Consider the following 21,298-nt stretch of genomic DNA (forward strand, 5'->3'; position numbering starts at 1 on the left):
ACACTCTCCACTGGCTGCCTGTGGCGCGGCGCATTGAGTTTAAGGTGCTTTGCCTGGCCTTTAAAATTTTGAAAGGCTTGGCTCCTCCTATTGTCACGGATCTTCTTTCTCCGTACACCCCTTCTCGCTCTTTGAGATCCTTGGGCCAGAACTTAGCTGTTGTTCCCCGTTTTCGGTTGAACAGGACGGGTGGCCGCTCCTTTCGAGTAGTAGCTGCCAAGCTCTGGAACGCTCTTCCCTACGACATCCGTGATGAGGAAGATTTAACTAGGTTCAGAGGTGTTATTAAAACGTTTCTTTTTAATAAAATCTAGCAACCTGTTGCATTCTGTCTTGTTGTGTCTACCTTTTCTGGCGCCAGGACGCCCCTTTGCTGGGGCAGCTGTGCGCGGTACAAAAAACAGTAACATAACATAACATAACATATACTAGGGGCTTACAGAGGAGGTCATGCTAATCACAGGGGGACCCCAACGCATAATGTTCCCTAGTGTATGTAGGTGTTTTCACTGTATTCTAAGTGTCTTTTAACATAGCACTGGCTCTAGGACTGGTTAGTCAGACTCAGTTACCACCAGTATCTGTCTGAAAAAGTTGAGGGTACAGGATGATTTTGCAACAAGGATTCTTTCTGCTCTTCTTTTTCTTCTTTCTGCATGTTATCCTTCTTCCTGCACTTTTCTTCGTCTTTGAGGACTTCTGTTGCTTCTTTCTGCACTTCTTTTTTTTCTTTCTGTGCATTTTTTCTTCTTTCTTCACATGTCCTATCTCTGTAGGCATAGTTAGAAATTAGCATTTAAAAAACCTTTGAAATTCACAGAAAAAAACCATAGGTTTCAGGCACGTTATAGTTAGGAATTAGCATTTAAAAAACCTTTGAAATTCACTGAAAAAACCATAGGTTTCAGGGGTGTTATAGTTAGCTGGACTTTTCACTTGTACAAAACCATTGAAATTCCCCCGTTATAGTTAGCTGAACTAACTATAACTTGCCCGCCCGCAATGCACTGCTGATGACGTCACATATTACATCACTCATGACATGGTCAGTGACATCACTCATGACATCACGGATGACATCTCAAATGACATCCCTGATGACATCACTGATGACATCATCCTTGTGATAGAGTGGCAGACCTCCTCTAACCCTAATATAACCTTTGATACACACATTCAAAAATAGAGGCTAAAATTTTCAAAACAATGGACATGCCAATACCAGTTACAACAACCTCTTCAGTAATTCTAAGATCCACATACACATCCACTCATTCACCAACAGTCCTATACAGTCACTCATACATGTACTCACTCATCATATGTACTCATACACCTATACATCCTGTTACACAATGCCACTTATCCATAGAGTTACTCACACACATAGTCACTCATGCTAATAAAGAATCAAACATACATTTACTTGCATATACAGTTATACACACACCACCACACTTACTTCTACGGAAACTTACACATACTTAGTCTTTTAAACAATCACTTATAGAAACACATACTTATTCATACAGGAACTCTTTCAATCTCTCACTCTCACATAAACTCACTTATATACACCAATAGTCACATATACTAGTTTAAAACATATGTAGTTACTCATAAAGACACTATTGAGACAGTCATTCACTCACTAACACACCCATACACACACTCATCCACCCATACAGTCCTGCACACATTCTGTGTTCAACACATACAAACAGTGAGTCACTCATTCATGCACCTATGCACTACGTAATACCCCCCACCGAACCATGCAGACACTCAGACTGATACTCAAAAAACCAACTAATAACCTATATAGACACCCATGTAGCTACTCACCAACCCATGCAGCCACTTATACACAAAGTGAGAGACTGATACAGATATTTACATATTTAAACATTACTCCCTAAGCCATGTATTCACTGATACACTTAATCAGTCAGTTACACAATCAATTTTTCAAAAACAAATCATCCATTTAGACACTTATATACCCATTTATTCTTCCATCGACCTTGATATATACATATATAAAACATATTTAATTTTCAGAAAAACAGACATTCACTGGATGATGCCATCCGTGATGTCATGAGTGATGTCATTTGAGATGTCATGAGTGATGTCACTGACCATGTCATGAGTGATGTAATATGTGACGTCATCAGCAGTGCATTGCGGGCGCGCGAGTTATAGTTAGCTGAACTAACTATAACGGGGGAATTTCAATGGTTTTGTACAAGTGAAAAGTCCAGCTAACTATAACACCCCTGAAACCTATGGTTTTTTCAGTGAATATATATATATATATATATATATATATATTACCTACTGGCGGTCGCCAGTAGGTAGTTATAGTTAGGACAACGTTTCCATAGGAAATCCGCAACATTCTATTTTGAATAACTTTGGCGCCGGTTGACGAATCCTCGCGAATTTTTCAAAATAGGTGGGGCGCTCCGCTCCTACCCTGAAAGTCTCGGGGGGGATTCGTCAAGCGGGGGCTGAGCTAAAAGGGGGGTCCCAAAACGCGTTTTTCCCATGCATTTTTCCATAGGACCTTTAGACACAGCTACAGCCCGAACGGCTGAACAGAATTACTTGAAATTTGGCAGAGAGGTAGTCCTCAGGTCAAGGAAGTGCCTTTTGTAGGTTTGGTGTAAATCTGTTCAGTAGATTCTGAGAAAATAGCCTTTAAATCAATATATATATCTGAGCCAGCTTACGGTGCGCTTACGGTGCGCTTACCGTACGCGTACGGTGGCGTGCGCGAGCGCGATTCTGATTGGCCCTTAGATCTTAGTAAACATTCGAATCGGTCGAAACCAGGAAGCGGCGGCCGCCATTTTCTCTCTCGCACTCTGACAGGGGGTTGAAAAACCAAGTGCAAAAACATGTAAAGGGGCTGTTTACACAGCTCCCAAGCACCTAGCCATGTTGAGGGAGTCCCCAACGATCCCACAAGTGAAAAAAGGCAATTTTAATTTTTTCGAAAATTTCGCCGATTACGCTTACCGTACGCGTACGGTAAGAAATAATAATAAAAAAAAAATATATATCCACATTCTCCCCACCCCGTGTGCAAAAGGTGCCCGAAGGGCACCTTTTTTGTATGGCTTAATAGAGCTAAACAAAACATATATTTTACCTGTCACAACGATGCTCATCATATGTCCTCCATGTGCGCACGGTGCGCGAAGCGCATCGTGCGTTCATGGCCCATCTAGCGTAACGTGGGCACGCGGTGCGCGAAGCGCACCGCGTGCTCACTGTGCGCGCACGGTGCGCACCGTGCGCGCACGGAACGAACTGCGTTAAGTGGGCGCGCACGCCACAAATGGCGTAAAGTAACTTAGCATTTAAAAAACCGTACAAATTCACTGAAAAAACCATAGGTTTCACACACGTTATAGTTAGGAATTAGCATTTAAAAAACCTTGCAAATTCACTGAAAAAACCATAGGTTTCACACATGTTATAGTTAGCTGGACATTTTACTGATAAAAAACCAATGAAATTCCCCCGTTATAGTTACTGTAGGCAACTATAACTCACGCGACCGTAATCCTCTGCTGATGACATATGTGTCTTTATGAAAAAAAAAATATTTGTAATATATGTATAGCTAAAATTTAATGGAAGAAGACATGGGCAAATAAGTGTCTAAATACAGTATTAGCATCAGCAGAGGATTACGGTCGCGTGAGTTATAGTTGCCTACAGTAACTATAACGGGGGAATTTCATTGGTTTTTTATCAGTAAAATGTCCAGCTAACTATAACGTGTGAAACCTATGTTTTTTTCAGTGAATATATATATATATATGTTATGTTATTTGATTTATTCAGCGCGCAGCTACTCGGAAGTGTCCCGGCGCTATCGACAGAAAAACGGCCAAAAACACAGATGTCCCTCAAAACAGCAGAGTCTTCAAGGACTTTCTAAACAGACGAGGATCACAGATAGCCCTCAAAGTCAGGGGAAGAGAGTTCCAGGCGAGGCAGGCTCTACGGGCAAACGAGTTACCACCCAGCCGTTTACGCTTAAATTTGGGGGTCTGCATCAGCAGCAAAGAGGACGACCTCAACTGTCTCCTAGGGATATAAAAGGAGAATCTATCCTGCAGATACTTGGGGCCAAGACCATAAAGGGCCTGTTGCACGATAGACCGCATTTTGAATTGGAGGCGTGATTCCACGGGAAGCCAATGAAGTGACCGAAGTTGAGCCCGAGCACTATGCCAGGGGAGGAGGCCGCCTAGAATTCTGGCTGCCGAATTTGGGACCACCTGCAATTTCTTTACAAGGTAGCCTGGGCTGCCCACCAGGAGGGCATTAGCGTAATCCAGGCGGGAGAGAACCAGTGCACGCACCACCGTCTCTCTGTCCCTGTATGGCAGCAAGGGAAGAAACTTCTTCAGACTCCTCAGTAGCCCAAAACATGTGCCAGCAAGATTTTTTACAATCGAAGAAGCAAATGAAGAGTTCCCAAATTCCAACAAATGAATGGAAAAGGGTACAGACCACAGCACGCTGTAAAGTTCAATTAGTGCAGATTTATTCTTCCGAGTCGATCGGCATTTCAATTAGTGCAGATTTATTCTTCCGAGTCGATCGGCATGACGCGTTTCTGCCGCGTTACCATGGCCTTGATCACATGACACCTAAGGAACCAATCATTCATGATATAGTGCAAAACGGGGGTATCCCTCTCAAGTAAACCAATGAAAATGCGGCATACAAAAAAACAAACTACAGAATAAAACAGGGTAAAAATAGAAGAGATACTATATCTCTACAATACTTCAGATTCAATATAAATGTTTAAAGCCAATACTACCATAGTGGTAAAAGAATCTTTTTACAATAAACCCCATTTTATATTATGCACACAGTTCCATAAAACAACTTATTTTGTAACACAGAGTATAACCAATCAAATTGGGAATAACTTCTTTAAAAACGGGAGGGATACCCCAATGAAAAAAGTAGATATACATACAAAAATATTAAAATTACAGAGAGGTCATGGCGGATCACAGTCTTGAAATATAACCTTCAAATCCTAAGGCATAATTGAAAATCGATTCAATGTTAAAAATCAGCTAAAACACCCTCAATACGTTTCCTTCTCACAGTAGGTCATAGTTACACATAGATATAAATAAACACATATATACACATTTGCAATTATGACAATAAAATCAGTACGGTTGCTCATCAATGTATGAGATAAAGTGCAAGTGCATATGTGCAAATATCGCAAAGCATGTATGGCAGTGGTCAAAATATTGCAAATACAACAAATATCGGGTTCTGACCTAATTCAAAAAATATTAGAATAGCCATACAGCGAATAATAGCTAATAGAGCAACTGTACAGATGATAAGGTGCAAGTGCATCTGTGCAAATATCACTTAACAAGTGCAAATAGCATAACAATCTAGCAGCAAGAATGATAAGGAAACTAAAGAGGGGTTTATAACTAAGTAGAATTGGTAACATCCAGAGTTAAGACCTCACTAAAACCAGGGTTACCAGATAGAATACAAATGGAAGCACATATAGAATCATTCCCCAAAAAATCTTATAACAAACCAAGACCATGGTGGAAAATCTAAAACCAATCCAAAAGGGTACAGTCGGGTAAAAACCACAATTCGAATAAACTGTATTGGTATAATCAGGTCAGCCAGGAGGACTAGTACCAAAAGTGTAATAAGAAATAGTGTTCAGAAATTGAGTTAACAGTTGGCACAGAGACGCATTAAACTAAAACCTCTATTCATAGAAAATTATGCATGTCTTCCCCTGTGTTAAGGCCATTTGGCATCTTAGTGTCTAATAAAAGTATGTAATGGGTTTCTAATTGTCGGAGACGTTTTTCCCTTTTGCCCCCTCTTGGTAATTAAGGTACTGCATCAATCACGAAGTACTTTAAATCATTCAGATTATTCTGATGAACTAATTTAAAATGACGGGCAACAGGGTAACTGGAGTCAGAATTAACAATAGCTCGTAAATGTTGTAAAATCCGTGCTGATGCCTGTAATTTGGTACTGCCAATATACTTCAATTTGCAAGAGCATTCAAGAACGTATACTGCATGATCAGTTTTACACGTGAAGAAACCTTTAAGGGTAATAGGGATCTGATCAAATTCACTCATGAATTCACATGTATTAATACCAAATGTGCACGCTCGACACGAGCTACACTTAAAAAAAACCTTCCGATTAGACAACCAAGTATGCGTGCTAGTGGCCTCAGGACTAGTTCTCACCAAGGCATCCCTCATAGAGGGAGCTCTCCTGAAAGTTATCTGAGGTAAATCAGGTACTAGCTGAGACATAGGGAGGTCAGTTTTCACTATGGGCCAGTTTTTGTAAATCAATTTTCTTAAATCCTTGTCCTGATTACTAAAAGTGGTAATAAACTGAATAGGATTAGGCTCACTACAATCATTATTGGTAATGGACATAGATTTATGGGTGGTTGTCCTGGTAACCGACTCAAGATATTCAATGCGGTTTGTGATATTGGCTTTAGCTAGTGCAGATTCCAGATCTTTTCTTTTGTACCCACGAGCTAAGAATCTATGGAACGATTGTTCCTGGCATCTACTACAGTCCAAGTCTGTACTACAGATTCGCTTGATGCGGAGGAACTCTCCATAGGGAATACTCCTAAGAAGATGATAAGGATGGGAACTCTGAGCATGGAGTACTGCATTCCCAGCTGTACTCTTGCGGTGTACTTTGGTCTGAATATTATTGTCAAGGATATACAATTTAACATCGAGGGATTCAACATGGTCTGCACTAATGTGGGCAGTGAACTCTAGATTCAAATCATTCAGGTTGACCAGCTTCCCAAATTCATTGGCTGAATCAATTGACCCATTCCAAATAATGCAAACATCGTCGATGAACCTCCACCAGCGTACGACATGAGTTAAATACAATTCACCATGGGTGCATCTGAGGACATGTTCCTCCCACCAGCCCACGTGTAAACACGCGTAGCTGGGGGAGAAACATGCCCCCATAGCCACGCCCTGCAATTGCTGGAACACTTCTTGATCGAACAAAAAATAGTTATTACATAAACATAATTCAATCATACGCAATAATATGGTGTTGTGTTGATGGAAGATGATGTTTCTCTTCTCAAGATAAAATGTAACTGCCTGTAAACCATCACAATGTCTTATGCTGGTGTAGAGAGAACAGATGTCCATGACAATGAAAAGATATCCTTCTTGCCAAGGAGTTGACAATACATTAGAGAGAAAATGCCCCGTGTCCTTTATGTACGATGGCAGTTCCTCCACAAATTCACGCAAGAAAAAATCAACATACTTGGATATGTTCTCACACAAACTGCGTTGCGCTGAGATAATAGGCCTCCCAGGAATAGGCACTTGTTGTTTGGGTACTTTAGGGATAAAGTACAAGACTGCAGTAGTGGGAAACTCAACTTTCAAAAAACCATGTTCATTCTTATTCAGTAAACCAACTCTTTTCCATTGTCCTAATTCAGCATGGATGGACTCTTTTAATTTTCTAATATCATTAAAGGTCGCCTTTCAATAACATAGTTCATCATTCAGATGGCGATAGGCTTCTTGTAGATAATCACTCTTGGCCCACAAGACAACATTACCTCCCTTATCTGCTTTGGTTATTATAACTTCAGTATTCTTCTTCAACTTACTGATTAGGGAGGAATATTGTTGCTCCTGATACTTATATACTTATCCAACAAGAAAGGTACTCGCACTCCAGGAGATATGTTTTAGGCTATTTTATTTCATTCAGTTTTAGTCGTCACCATCACCAATTGTTAACCAATGCATTTCTATTTATACATAACTACCCACTAAGCCCATAATGAGGCATTGTGAGAGATGTAGTGCCTTGTGTAAAAAAAAGTATATAAAATAAGTCCACACTGTTCATTATTGAAAGTTTATACAATGTTACTCATGTTCCCATAACTCCTTTTAATGGAATTTCTTAACCAAGTTAAATCACAATAAGGTTAACTTATGGTTCAAGATTATTTGATTTCCTCGTCGCTGTGATCTCCCTCTTGCAGCTGAATGCCCCAAGTTGAATTCTATTGCTCAATCAGCGATTTTTGTTAAAAAATTCCATAGGTTCCATAAATTATACTGGTGAAACTTAAATGAGTGCCATACATTTTCATTATGGAATTTTGGAGATTTCATGGGAAGCATCGTCTCCAATTTGCAATGAGTAGCTCTCAGTTGACGCCTGGAATCCAGATTGATAATTAGTTTACGTACCAAACAACCATACGGATTGAATGGGGACGAAGAACTACGTGTTCACCTATAATCCAGAAATAGATCAAACAGCTCCAAGAAGATCAATCATAGTCATGTTAAAAAATTGAATTATAAAACCACATGTTAAAAACTCATATGAACTATGAGGTCACTCAGACAAAACAACAACTGAGAGCTACTCGAGGCAGACAGATTTGTAATGATGCAATGTGAATCATTCTAGCATTAGCAGGTTGAAACATGAACTTTCAAAAACATATTTTCTCAAAAGCAAATGCTCCAAAACCTAGACTACAAAAACCCCGACCTTACATAAACAGTAAACATTTCGGCTACAATAATAAATTAAAGCAGTCCTAAAATATTTGGAAATTGGCTTTGGCTGGATTTAGGAATTAAAAATAGGTCAATTTTTGCAGGGAGATATTAATGCAAACATGAGATTTTGGCTGCTTATGTTTTGGAATATAAGGGGCTTATTTACAAGTTCCTTGCGCCACCGGTACATCTCTTTTTCGCATATTAAAAGTGACACACCGGCGGAGCAAGGGACTTGTAAATAACCCCCAAGATGATTTTGCAGGCTATGTTTTCACATTGAACTCTTCTTACATCAGATTTGAGAACCAAAGGAGGGGAAACTTAAAGGTCTGCTGTTCTGTTTGTGATTTCAACCATATTTAATGCTTTTGTTTTTATTTTCCAAGCACAAAGTATGGGCCCAGAGTACGATGAGATGCAGAGACTTTTCAAGTCTCTGGAACAAGCAAGTCTATCCCCCATTGGTGACCGAAGACCATCTACAAAGCGGGAGCTGAGAAAATCATTCATCAAACGCAGCAAAAACCCCTCAATAAATGATAAGTTACATAAAATAAGAACGCTCAACAGCACGCTGAAGGTAAGAGTGTGGTTCTGTGTGAGGTATCAAAAAAAATGTAAAATAAAATAGGGAAATGTTCCCGATATATCATAATGTGGGAGAACAACTAACTGAACAATTCGTATTTTAGCACTGAAGTAGTGAACTTTGGACATACAACAAGTCAAATTTTTTTTTTTCCCAAACTCTTTTTATTGAACAATTGTAACATTACAACAGGTGAAGAGTTCAAAAACAGGTTGTATCAAGACAGTACAAGGAAATTTAAGAGTTATTAGTCCCAACTTACAATTTTGATCATGCATATTTCCCAAATCACGTTTGTGGAAAATCAGTTTCCAACCTCCCTCTCCGTAATTCCTCCTCGGGTGAGATACATATGCCACCCCTCGAGACATTCCATTTGTCCCATTTATGGTCCCATTTCTTCGGGCAACCTCTATTCTTAAATACCACCTTCTCCGCAATCATAGCACCATCCATGTCTTTTTCCCATCCCCGTAACGTTGGCAAGTCCCCTGTTCCCCATTTCTGAGCAATATTCCTTTTTGCTAGGGTGAGCCCCAGTGAGACCCAGGCTTGTTCAGAGTGAGTTAAGTGGGTGGCCTCCCATATGTTGAGTAGACAAAGTCGTGGAGAATTGGTGATATCTTTCCCACCCACCTCCTTCAGTTTGGTGATGATCCCCTCCCAGTAAACAAGTAGAATTTTTTGTGTTATATACTTGTTCACTTTTCATAAATTTTACATTGCTTAATTTCTGATAAAATATGTACTAGGGCCTGAAGTTTTGGGAGGCTCTTTCCACGTCTGCTGCTGCCCACTTCCACCGCCGCCTACTTCTTTCACTATTGCCACCCACTGCTTTCGGTGATAGAAACCACCTCCCTTCTGTCCCCTCAACCAAAGTCCACTCACGAGGAAAGATAGAGCATGAGAATATACATTAGTAAATAACCCATTTTCTTTCCAACATAATGTACAAAACACAAATGCCGTAATACCTGTTGATCTCTCATTTATGTTTTTAGCAAACTACAAAGCATGTGTTATTTTCTTTCAGCCTGGTCCGTCAAGTGTATGGCACAATTTATAACTTGGTGGACCGTCCTTCAGGGTAGTGCAGGCCATGATCTGATATCTCCATCTTTCGATTACCTCATTGTCACTTTACAACTTTTTGTATGATGGGGAATACAGTGACCTCCAACAATGTTCTCCAATAATGAAATAGTAATTTAAGAAAGTAGATTCAACTTTGGCTCTCGTCAAATGTGTTTAGGACCTCCAGCGATGCATCTCATATTTTTTTAACAGTTTTATAATTTCTTTTCTTTTCTCTGGCCTAAAACTGGGTACAGGATTGACCAGGATGAATTAAATATGCCATTCTTCTTCCTGGTGCAAATTGGCTCACTACACCTGCAGTTCATATCCCAATGTAGAGATAAATGCTCCTCCATGTATTGTGAAGCTATATTAAAGATGATATCTTCTTCTTCCTCGACCAGGTTAAAGTATAAAAGTGGCCTGGAGGGAAATAAGAATTATATAGTAGGTAGAACTATTGGGAACTAATGCCCACCTTACTTGAGGAGATTTACACCCCCTTTAAATCCTGAGCACTAGAATGAAGACTGACCCCACTGGTAAACACTCTGCTAAGATACAGGTGAACCTTTCACACTGGCCATTAGCTTCAGGGTGGTATATTGCTGACATTGTGTGCTTGTTTAGTCTCAATCAATCATTAACTGCAATGGGACATGTCAGTGCCTGTTTATCAGCAAATACTTTTGTTCCAACACCTGTTTCTCAACTCACCTGAACAACTGCTGTCTGGACAATGCTAATGTTTCACTTGTACTTTGCTGACCCACAATACTTAGAAGCAGTACAATCTTCATATGCAGCATAATGCACAGTTTTCAGTTGAAGATATTTGCATTGTAGACTGTGGTTGAAGTCTGGTTAAACTGTCCTCATCTCAGTTCAGTACCTACAGAGTCACTGCAATCTTAGTTGTGCAAATATAGCACAATATCACAATTGAGAGTGACCAAACAATCTCCCTTCTACTATTTCAGAAATGCTAAATTGTTAAATATGGAGCTCTCTTTTATCCTTATTATTTATGGAAGGACGACCCCCACTCATAGCATGTGATGATGCATCCTTCAATCAGTACACTGCGCCTGAACCAACATTGGCGGTTTAACATAAATCGCTTTATGCCCTGAGGGACATATTTATGACTTCTGTGGAGCAGGGCAGTGCAGCAAGTCATCTTGCTATGCTGCCCTGCGTCACAGGGAAAAGGCAGGAATGTACAGTATTTATGCAAAATGGCTCATTCCTGTACTTTACCCTAGTGCTGGTACCACTGGCTACCAATGCAGGCACCCTTGTACCATGGTACAAGGGTGCCTGTATTGTAGGCATGAGTGTTTTGGTGCGGGACGAGGCACCTTCCTGAACAAAAACAATCCTGAGAGGCTTTTTCCACTTTCTATGTGTGCTGTAGAATGCATAGAAAGAGGAAAAATTAGGATCAAAAATATATTTCCCCTCATTAGGCCTCTCCAGGTGAGGTGTATATTTTTGGTGCATTCCTAGGTTTACAAGGTTTTGAAAATCTGGGAATAATTAAAAAACCATGGGAGTTGCATGGGAACACCCTCACAATGCCCTTGAATTAAGCCTGGTGCCCTTACCTGGACACATAGCCTAACTATTGGCTTAGATGTGAAATTTTAAGATTCAGAATTGGCATTCATCCTTGGCTGGTAAATGAGAAAATAAAAGCAGAAATGATCCAGCCTGATGGAACCTGTAAATGTATGTTGGGTACAAAAAGCGAAATTTTGCACATATTGGTAGATTGTGTTATAGGTTTTGACCAGCGTAAACAATTCCTATGCCCAATCTTTTAAAAATATGATACGAGGTCATGGGATCAGGCAGTAGCCTTACTTACAGAGATGCCTAATCTTGAGATAGCAATTGCAATCGGACATTACATGAAAGCCATTAAAAGTCTCTTCAGGGAAAAACCGATGGTGTTTTAGTGATTTTAAAACTTGAACCTCATTAATATGTGTATTGTAATCAATATACATTTTAACCTATATGAATCTTTATCAGTTTTAGGGAGTTGTAATAAATTGTATATATCAATTAATCATGTTATTGCGCCACCCCGTGCAGGATATTCGTGTTGTTACTTTGCTGCCTATAGGTTAACAATTTTTAATGGAATTGATGAAGAATCTGTATTGTTTTATTATTTATAACTGCGTTATATCGTTGCTTAAAGACTATGGTCTAAATAAACATTGCTTTTGACTTGACTTGACAAATACACACTCCCTTTGTCACTTTCTCTTTTTTATATATATATATATACACACACGCGCACGCAAGCACACACACACACACACACACACACACACACACACACACGTGCACGCACGCACACACACACACACACACCCTCTCTCTCTAGATAAGACCTCTTTCAAGTCTGTGTGCATGGCTAAATGGCTTTCCAGGAGCACAAGCCTGTAGGACAAATAATTTAAGGTGAATAGGGAAAGTTAAGATAACTGTAAAGATGTTTTTATATAGAAAGAAACGACTGACAGCTATTAGTATTGGACTGTGGCTTTGTCATGGCAACCTTGATATGGCACACTGAGGATGGCTTCATTCATGTTGTCGTATTAATACAGATGCATCAGTAAAGGGGGGAAACAATGCAGCAAGCCAGTGACGTATGGTTTAACCAGGGATGGTAAAGGAGATATATACATCCTGATACTGAATGATAAGAACTTTAATCCACATCAGCCTGTCCTGGTCAATGACTAATCCTTCATATGAGAAATTTTAGTGAAACATTTAAGCAGTGGGCCCACTGGCGCTTATTTGGTGGTCCGGGACTGAATTTCAATCTTCATACTTTGCGTAGCAGTTACAGAAAATACTTAATCATAGCTAGCTGCATGTACTACATACATAACCAGACTCTAGTCCCCTTTGTAAAGGATTCTGACTGACTGGTCACTTAGTTTCTTGTATGTTACTACTTGTCATATTTTAATATTTTATCTGAGTGCCATGCTGCATCCTAAAGGAAGTTACCACCAACAGGGGCAGCCCTAAGACCTGAACCTGGGGCAAAATAAAGACTAGAATCCTAACAAAGGTTCAAGTTGAATCTCTTATATAGTGTTAAAATACACAATAACAATACCAAAGAAGCAAACAAAAAATGGTAAAGTGGAGAGAAAAGGGAGAGAGAGAAAAGAAGAATAAAGAAATATGACAAAGTTATAGCGGATGTGAGTATATGCTGAGTATATTTTTTACAGACCTTGGTTAGACATTATAAGTGATTAATCCTGGCCTTTTATGTACTTAGAGAGTGCTTCTGTATTTTCGTTTTGGAGCAACTTAACTTGGAGCTAGTGGAGCCCTCTTTTTCCATGCTGTGGACTTGCCATTTATAGGTGATTGATTTTCCTGGCTACTTTCCTCATTTGGTATAGGAAATATTCTTCTTCTATATCTAATTTTGGTTCTCATTTAGCACTCCCTTTCACAGGGTGTTGGCACCTTTCTGCTTTACTCGTTGAGCACTTTTTATTTTATTCTTTTGGTCTTATTGACAGCATTTGGATCCAATACTGATCACAATCACTGGCTCTTTCGGTACCAATTCTTTCGGTCTTTTCGTCTCTCTAATTGGCAATTGCTCTTTCTTAGTTAATTTTTTCACCTCTTCTCCTGATTTAGTCGGAATGATTGATCTTGTGCTATGATATGATCACAAAAGACACACAATTGATGGACGGAATGCAGAACAAATCAAAACATTCACCCCCAGTCAAGGGATCTGGGTTAAATCCATCATTCTTTTGCTCCCCATGCCACCCCAGTTTAGACCTGGCCATATGCAAATCAGTCTTGACCCTGTGCCTCATGGGAACAGTCCAGCCCGAACTGCCATGCCAGGTCCTCCCTGGACCGGAAACAAGCATCCCAAGACCGGTTTCGGGGTTTCACCCCTCTTCAGCCAGGATAGCTTGATTCCAGTGGCACAGTGAGCCCAGGACCCACGTCTGGGCATACCTGGCGCACTTAGAGTGAGAAAGCAAAAGACACACAATTAATGGACGGAATGGAGAACAAATCAAAACATTCACCCCCAGTAAAGAGATCTGGGTTAAATCCATCATTCTTTTGCTCACCATGCCACCCCAGTTTAGACCTGGCCATATGCAAATCAGTCTTGACCCTGTGCCTCATGGGAACAGTCCAGCCCGAACTGCCAAGCCAGGTCCTCCCTGGATCGGAAACAAGCATCCTAGGACTGGTTTCAGAGATTCACCCCTCCTCAGCCAGGATAGCTTGCTTCCAGTGGCACAGTGAGCTCAGGACCCACGTCTGGGCATACCTGGCGCACTTAGAGCGAGAAAGCAAAAGACACACAATTGATGGACGGAATGCAGAACAAATCAAAACATTCACCCCCAGTCAAGAGATCTGGGTTAAATCCATCATTCTTTTGCTCACCATGCCACCCCACTTAGACCTGGCCATATGCAAATCAATCTTGACCCCGTGCCTCATGGGAACAGTCCAGCCCGAACTGCCAAGCCAGGTCCTCCCTGGACCGGAAACAAGCATCCTAGGACCGGTTTAGGGGTTTCACCCCTCTTCAGCCAGGATAGCTTGATTCCAGTGGCACAGTGAGCCCAGGACCCACGTCTGGGCATACCTGGTGCACTTAGAGCGAGAAAGCAAAAGAGACACAATCATCCCCAGTGTTTGATTTGCACAAAAACGCTCCATCCACCATCCCCTTTGGTATCGCTTTGTTCGCCCTAAGTTGGCAGGGTATGCCCAGACGTGGGTCCCTTGCTCACTTTGCCACTGGATTCAAGATAGCCTGGCTGATGAGGGTTATGAACCCGAAACCGGTCCCAAGATGCTTTTTTCCGGTCCAGGGAAGACATGGCTTGGCAGTTCGGGCTGGACTGTTCCCATGAGGCACAGGGTCAGACTGATTTGCATATGGCCATGTCTGAACTGGGGTGGTGGAGTGAGCTAAAGAATGATGATGGATTAAACCCAGATCAGTTGACTGGGGGTGAGTGTTTGATTTGCTCAAACGCTCCGTCCACCATCCCCTTTGGTATCGCTTTGTTTGTCCTAAGTTGGCAGGGTATGCCCAGACGTGGGTCCCTTGCTCACTTTGCCACTGGATTCAAGATAGCCTGGCTGATGAGGGTTATGAACCCGAAAGCGGTCCCAGGATGCTTGTTTCCGGTCCAGGGAAGACATGGCTTGGCAGTTCGGGCTGGACTGTTCCCATGAGGCACAGGGTCAGACTGATTTGCATATGGCCATGTCTGAACTGGGGTGGTGGAGTGAGCTAAAGAATGATGATGGATTAAACCCAGATCAGTTGACTGGGGATGAGTGCCTGATTTGCTCAAACGCTCCATCCATCATCCCCTTTGATATTGCTTTGTTCGTGCTAAGTTGGCAGGGTATGCCCAGACGTGGGTACCTTGCTCACTCCACTGGATTCAAGATAGCCTGGCTGATGAGGGTTATGAACCCGAAACCGGTGCCAGGATGCTTGTTTCCGGTCCATGGCTTGGCAGTTCGGGCTGAACTGTTCCCATGAGGCACAGGGTCAGACTGATTTGCATATGGCCATGTCTGAACTGGGGTGGTGGAGTGAGCTAAAGAATGATGATGGATTAAACCCAGATCAGTTGACTGGGGGTGAGGGTTTGATTTGCTCAAACGCTCCATCCATCATCCCCTTTGGTATCGCTTTGTTTGCCCTAAGTTGGCAGGGTAGGCCCAGACGTGGGTCCCTTGCTCACTTTGCCGCTGGATTCAAGATAGCCTGGCTGATGAGGGTTATGAACCTGAAACCGGTCCCAGGATGCTTGTTTCCGGTCCAGGGAAGACATGGCTTGGCAGTTCGGGCTGAACTGTTCCCATGAGGCACAGGGTCAGACTGATTTGCATATGGCCATGTCTGAACTGGGGTGGTGGAGTGAGCTAAAGAATGATGATGGATTAAACCCAGATTAGTTGACTGGGGGTGAGTGTTTGATGTGCTCAAACGCTCAATCCATCATCCCCTTTGGTATCGCTATGATATGATCCCGGCAAACATATATTTTTTCTGATACCCCTATGTTCATATTCGTTTTTAGATTTTTACCGAATTTTCAATTGGACGCTTTGGTATTCATTATTGTTTTTCTGGATGATGACCATCTAACTCTAATATGGTCGAAACGCCGTCGACGCCTACATGTGGCCTTGATTGAAGAGGACAGACTTTTGCTATGTGTTGTTTATGTATTGTTCAAACTACATGTATGTAATTTTTCTCAGCCACGTTTTATGTTTACACAGTGTATTGTCTTTATGGTTGTGTAACTTGTTGAGCACCATTGTTGTTGTATTGTTGCTATTATTATTGACCTACTAATAAATCTTCTATATCTATATAATAATCGAATTTGTGCAGGTGTATCCCTTGTCTGAAAGTTTCTAGCTACTTTGTCATATATTTTTTATTCACTTGTTTGAAAATTTCTTGTAACTTTGTCATATTTCTTTATTCTTCTTTTCTCTCCCTTTTCTCTCCACTTTACCATAATATGTTTGATTCTTTGGTATTTTTGTTCTGTAGTTTAACACTATATATGAGATTCAACTTGAACCTTTGTTAGGATTCTAGTCTACATCCTAAAGGAAGCCTGCCCTAGCTACCATTGGAAAGTCAAATGCAGAAAGGGAGGCACGTGGTTGTGCAACTGGAGAGCATTAGTGCTGGAGGTCAGGAGACACTAGCTTTGAAGAATATTACCCACAACAATATAGTCTCTTAATCAGTGAATGTCCCATGACCCTCTGACAGGCTCCACTGCATGCCTTACTTCATACTCTCTCTCCTAGAGATGCATTTATCAATATTAACAAGCAAGACCTACCTGCATAGACTGGCAAATCATTCCACAATTCACGCTACATACATAAATGCAACAATTACCATAATAACTGATCATTTGCAAAAGACAATCAGATGTGGCTAACAAAGGGGAGAGTAACAGATTCACATTATTTATATTAAACTGGCTACGTGGCTCAATCTGTTAATCCTAAACATTTTGTGGTTTCTGATGATAGTATTGTAGCAGTTCCATTTGTTCAATCATCCTACAATGTATAGTTTGCAATATCTTTATTTAAATTCTTACTCTTTTAAATCTTATTTGTTACCTACAGTTTTCAATACTTTTATTTATTAGTTTAAATGTAGCAGTTTACATTTTATTTTACCTTTTTATATTTTTTATCCAAAGTTGCAACAAGAGAGATCCACTTAGCCCATCTGGCTCCCTTTCATGCCCTTTCTCACCCTCCTCCTTTCCTTGCTTTGTCATCATTTCCCCTTTTATTACCTATGCTTTTGCCCATGTATCCTCCTCGCCCATGCACTGTCTTCTCTTTCTGTGCCCTATCTTTCCTTTAAAATTTTCCCAGAGTACTATCTACCACTGTTCATCTTTTGCCTTCTTACTCTTACGCTGGTCACTGAGCCATTTTTCATTGTGTTATATGGCCGTTAGGGTCATTATCGACATTGCTAAGTTAGCATGAGCTCTGCTGCCATGATGCTGCTATTGCGCATGTTACTACATTGCTTTATTTCGCCAGACTCTGTTTGTGCCTTTCACATAAGAACTGTCTGCTTTCAGCATTCTCTGCTTCTTCCTGGAGTTTAGTCTGAACATGATGTGCAAGGTCGATAAACATGCCTCTTGTTATTCTGTTCTGGTTAGTCCCAAGCACCTAGACAAAACATGCTAAACACTGCTGCACTGCTGGAAACTCATGCTTTGACAGCACGGTGATGCATGTTGTTCACACACACTTGGAGAGAGACTTTTCCTTGGGGAAGAGCTATGCTGTTCCTATGATGTAAACCTTCCATCTAGGCTCCAACGTATGGGGTCTGCTGGCACAGCCCAGAGATCTTCCTTTATGTATTAAACTTCAACAAGGGGAGGGTGGTTAGGCTTCATAGTCCTTTTTCCACTGTCTGTATAGAATGCCATCTCCCTTTATATTCTATGGAATTGTAACCATGCTAACTGTTTTAAGTTTATGCATTTTGCTGCTGGTAGTGGCTCGTATACTGTATTATAAGAGCACGATAGTTAAAATAAACATTTTGAACTATAACCGTGACTCTGACAATTCTTATAGTGGACAAGTATGAGTGAGTGAGCGAAAGGGTATGTCTTGCTACTACGATTCCTGAGAGAGTCGGGAGTTTTGTGTTCTGGGTTGTCTAATCATTTGTAGCTTTGTGATTATATAGGAGAACAAATGAGACACTATAGCTAGTTGGTTTTGGGATTTTGGGCACTAAGGTGGTAGGAAGGTACAACCCCTATACATTGAGGTCCTGTTTTTCTGCGCATAGTTCTGTGTATGTGCAGAATCCCCGCAACAATTGTTTCAAGTAGGGGAGCTTAGGCACCATAGAAGGACTGGGCCTTCAATGCACAAAGTTTTAATAACAATGTTAGAACTTGGTGGATCAATAATGTGTGTCTCCTAATGTGACATGGAAGAAAGAATGCAATTGGCACTTTGCCATTGACTTCATTTTTGTGTTTTTAGTCCTATAGTTTTTTTCTTTGTAGGCTTTTTCAAATAGACAATTTCTCTTATTAAGGCAAAAACGTGAAATTCTATCATTTTAAATCACACATTATAGCATATATAACAAAGTATCTTTCGCAAATGTAAATGTCTGGATTTCTCTTTATAGAACAAAATCTAAATTGTTAGCTGCAATTCATACTATGTTCATTGTATTTTTGTTGTTGACTTAACAGTGCAAAGAACATGATCTGGCAATGATTAACCAGCTGCTGGAAGACCACAAGCTGACTGCAAAGAAGTACAGAGATTGGAAAGATACAAACATAATGCTGTTTCAGGATATCCACCAGCCACAAAATCCCCAGGACTGCTGTGAGGGGAGTAGCATGGCGCCAAGTAACACAAGACCACATCATCAGACAGAAATTAATACATAACAACCAGAACTTGGTACTTTACTGAATGTTCCTACATGGTAGCATGCCCAAACCTTGAGGGAAGCGTTGTTTCAGCTGGGATTCAACCGTGTTGTGCGCTACTTTTCCAACCTTCAGTCTCCCTGATACCAGTGACAATTTGTTTAGATGACACCATTGGATCTATCATAAATCTGCAATGATCTGCTTGCTGAAGCCCAACACTTGTGAAACTAGTTGGTGTGCAATCAATTGGTGGTGTCTTTGCAGAATGAACATTCAAGCCATGAACCTTATTTGACGGAGGAACGCCATCATGTAGATTTAAACCAAACGGGATTTAATGCTCACACATCTTAGAGAACTTGATGGACCAATTGCTTAGGGTGATGCAGAACATTTGCATTTGCAATTGTAAAGCTGAAATAACTTATATAATAAGATAACACTTTATCACAGACCTTTAACAGAAAACATTGGCATGCCGGATCGGCATGGCTCAATTTTAATCGGAATCTTCTTTGAAAGTAGTGATTTCATCACTCAATCTCTCCATGGAAGATGTTCTTCTAGACCTTATTACAGGTCCTTTTTTGGGTACTCAATAATATAAAGCAGCAACGAACGAGGCTTAGCCCAGAGACAGTATCGCACTCAAGGAGTTTTTTTAACATCTTTTTATGTGAACCTATGTCAGAGACCAGATTTTAGTTAGGCCTTCTTTTCGGATGGTCAACTGAGCAGGAGTCGGGCTGCCCACCAAACCAGGATTGCAAACACTGGAAAGTTGTGCTGGCCCCAATATTTATGCTTTAAACGTCTATTTCTTTTTGCTAACAACATGCGGATAGCCAACATTGGAGCCATCTACATTTTTTATAGGTTGTAATTCTGTGCCCAGTAATATGGGGTTAGCTGGCTAGAGTTTATAAGAGGCGGCAGCATCGCCAAGAGTAAACAGAACTCAACTTGTAATAGCCACACTAATTATACTAACCCTCACTTCATGTATTAATATTATTATTCTATATTGAGCTTGTAGCTTTCCGTTGTGCTTTTACAGCAGATAAGTGTCTTCTGAAGGGTAACATCAAAAATGCTCCTCATTGACTGATCATCATTAAATTCCTCGAATGTGTGACCTTGTTTTGTCTTGTTTATAATATTCATTCAGAATTTGTGTGTTGATAATATTGCTGGTTACATTGGTATCAATATATTATTATGTGTTATTATTCCTTAGATAACCCTCCTTAAGAGATATTTCTCTTTAAGTCCTTGGTTAAAGGGAAGTGAAAAAGTCACTGTTTTGTCTTGTGCTTAGGTATGGTACTAACGTTCAGCTATTAGACCCTCATTGTGCGAGATAAAAGTGTTGCATTGTTTATCAAAAAGACCTATACTGATCCCTTCCCTCCCAACACCATTAAAGTTCAGCAGCTCAAATCTGCTGGAATTTAAAGAGGGAAAAATGCCTGGTAAATACCTGGACATTCAGATTTTGGTGCAGTAAAATAGTAAATTTGTAATAGGCAAAAATTATCACACCTGATAAATTCTGTACTCGTAAGTATGGAGTTTTTTAAGATGCAATAATTTTTGCATTGAAGACAACATTGCTCCTTATGACTGCCTTAATAGCACCCTACTACAGTGGAGTATCAAGGGGGGCGTGGGAGGGGGTCCGCAGCAGGCCGCACGAGTTTTGAGAGCAGCGGCCTCCTCCCCACACTTACCTTCGGCCATCACGGGGCGGCGGGTGCTGAAATCTCCAGTAACCCCCTGCCTTACATTCGGCCACTGCAGGCGGCCAATGCTGGGGCTGCCCCTGGCAGCCTAAGGCCTAGCTATGCTACTGTCCTAGTACCATCAATAAGTAGGGCTTTCGCATATTCAACTTGATAATTGATCAATTCAATGATCCCCTCACCTGTGAAAATCCACTGTTAAAAAAGGTCTCGCTC

At 40.8% G+C, this 21,298-nt stretch overlaps 1 protein-coding gene across 7 annotated transcripts in view; it reads left to right on the forward strand.

Annotated features, from left to right (window-relative positions):
* The window catches only part of IPCEF1 (interaction protein for cytohesin exchange factors 1), an 844,548-nt gene extending 824,078 nt beyond the window's left edge, over positions 1 to 20,470 (forward strand). For all 7 annotated transcript variants that reach the window (XM_085611538.1, XM_085611539.1, XM_085611541.1 and 4 more), the window contains 2 exons: positions 9,032 to 9,225; positions 19,152 to 20,470. In XM_085611538.1, coding sequence (XP_085467664.1) covers positions 9,032 to 9,225; positions 19,152 to 19,355 — 398 coding nt within the window. In that variant the 3' untranslated portion in view covers positions 19,356 to 20,470. The remainder of the gene's footprint in view (positions 1 to 9,031; positions 9,226 to 19,151) is intronic.
* Positions 20,471 to 21,298: the final 828 nt, after the last annotated feature.

Source organism: Triturus cristatus, chromosome 6, assembly GCF_964204655.1.
Source record: "Triturus cristatus chromosome 6, aTriCri1.1, whole genome shotgun sequence".
NCBI lineage: Eukaryota > Metazoa > Chordata > Amphibia > Caudata > Salamandridae > Triturus > Triturus cristatus.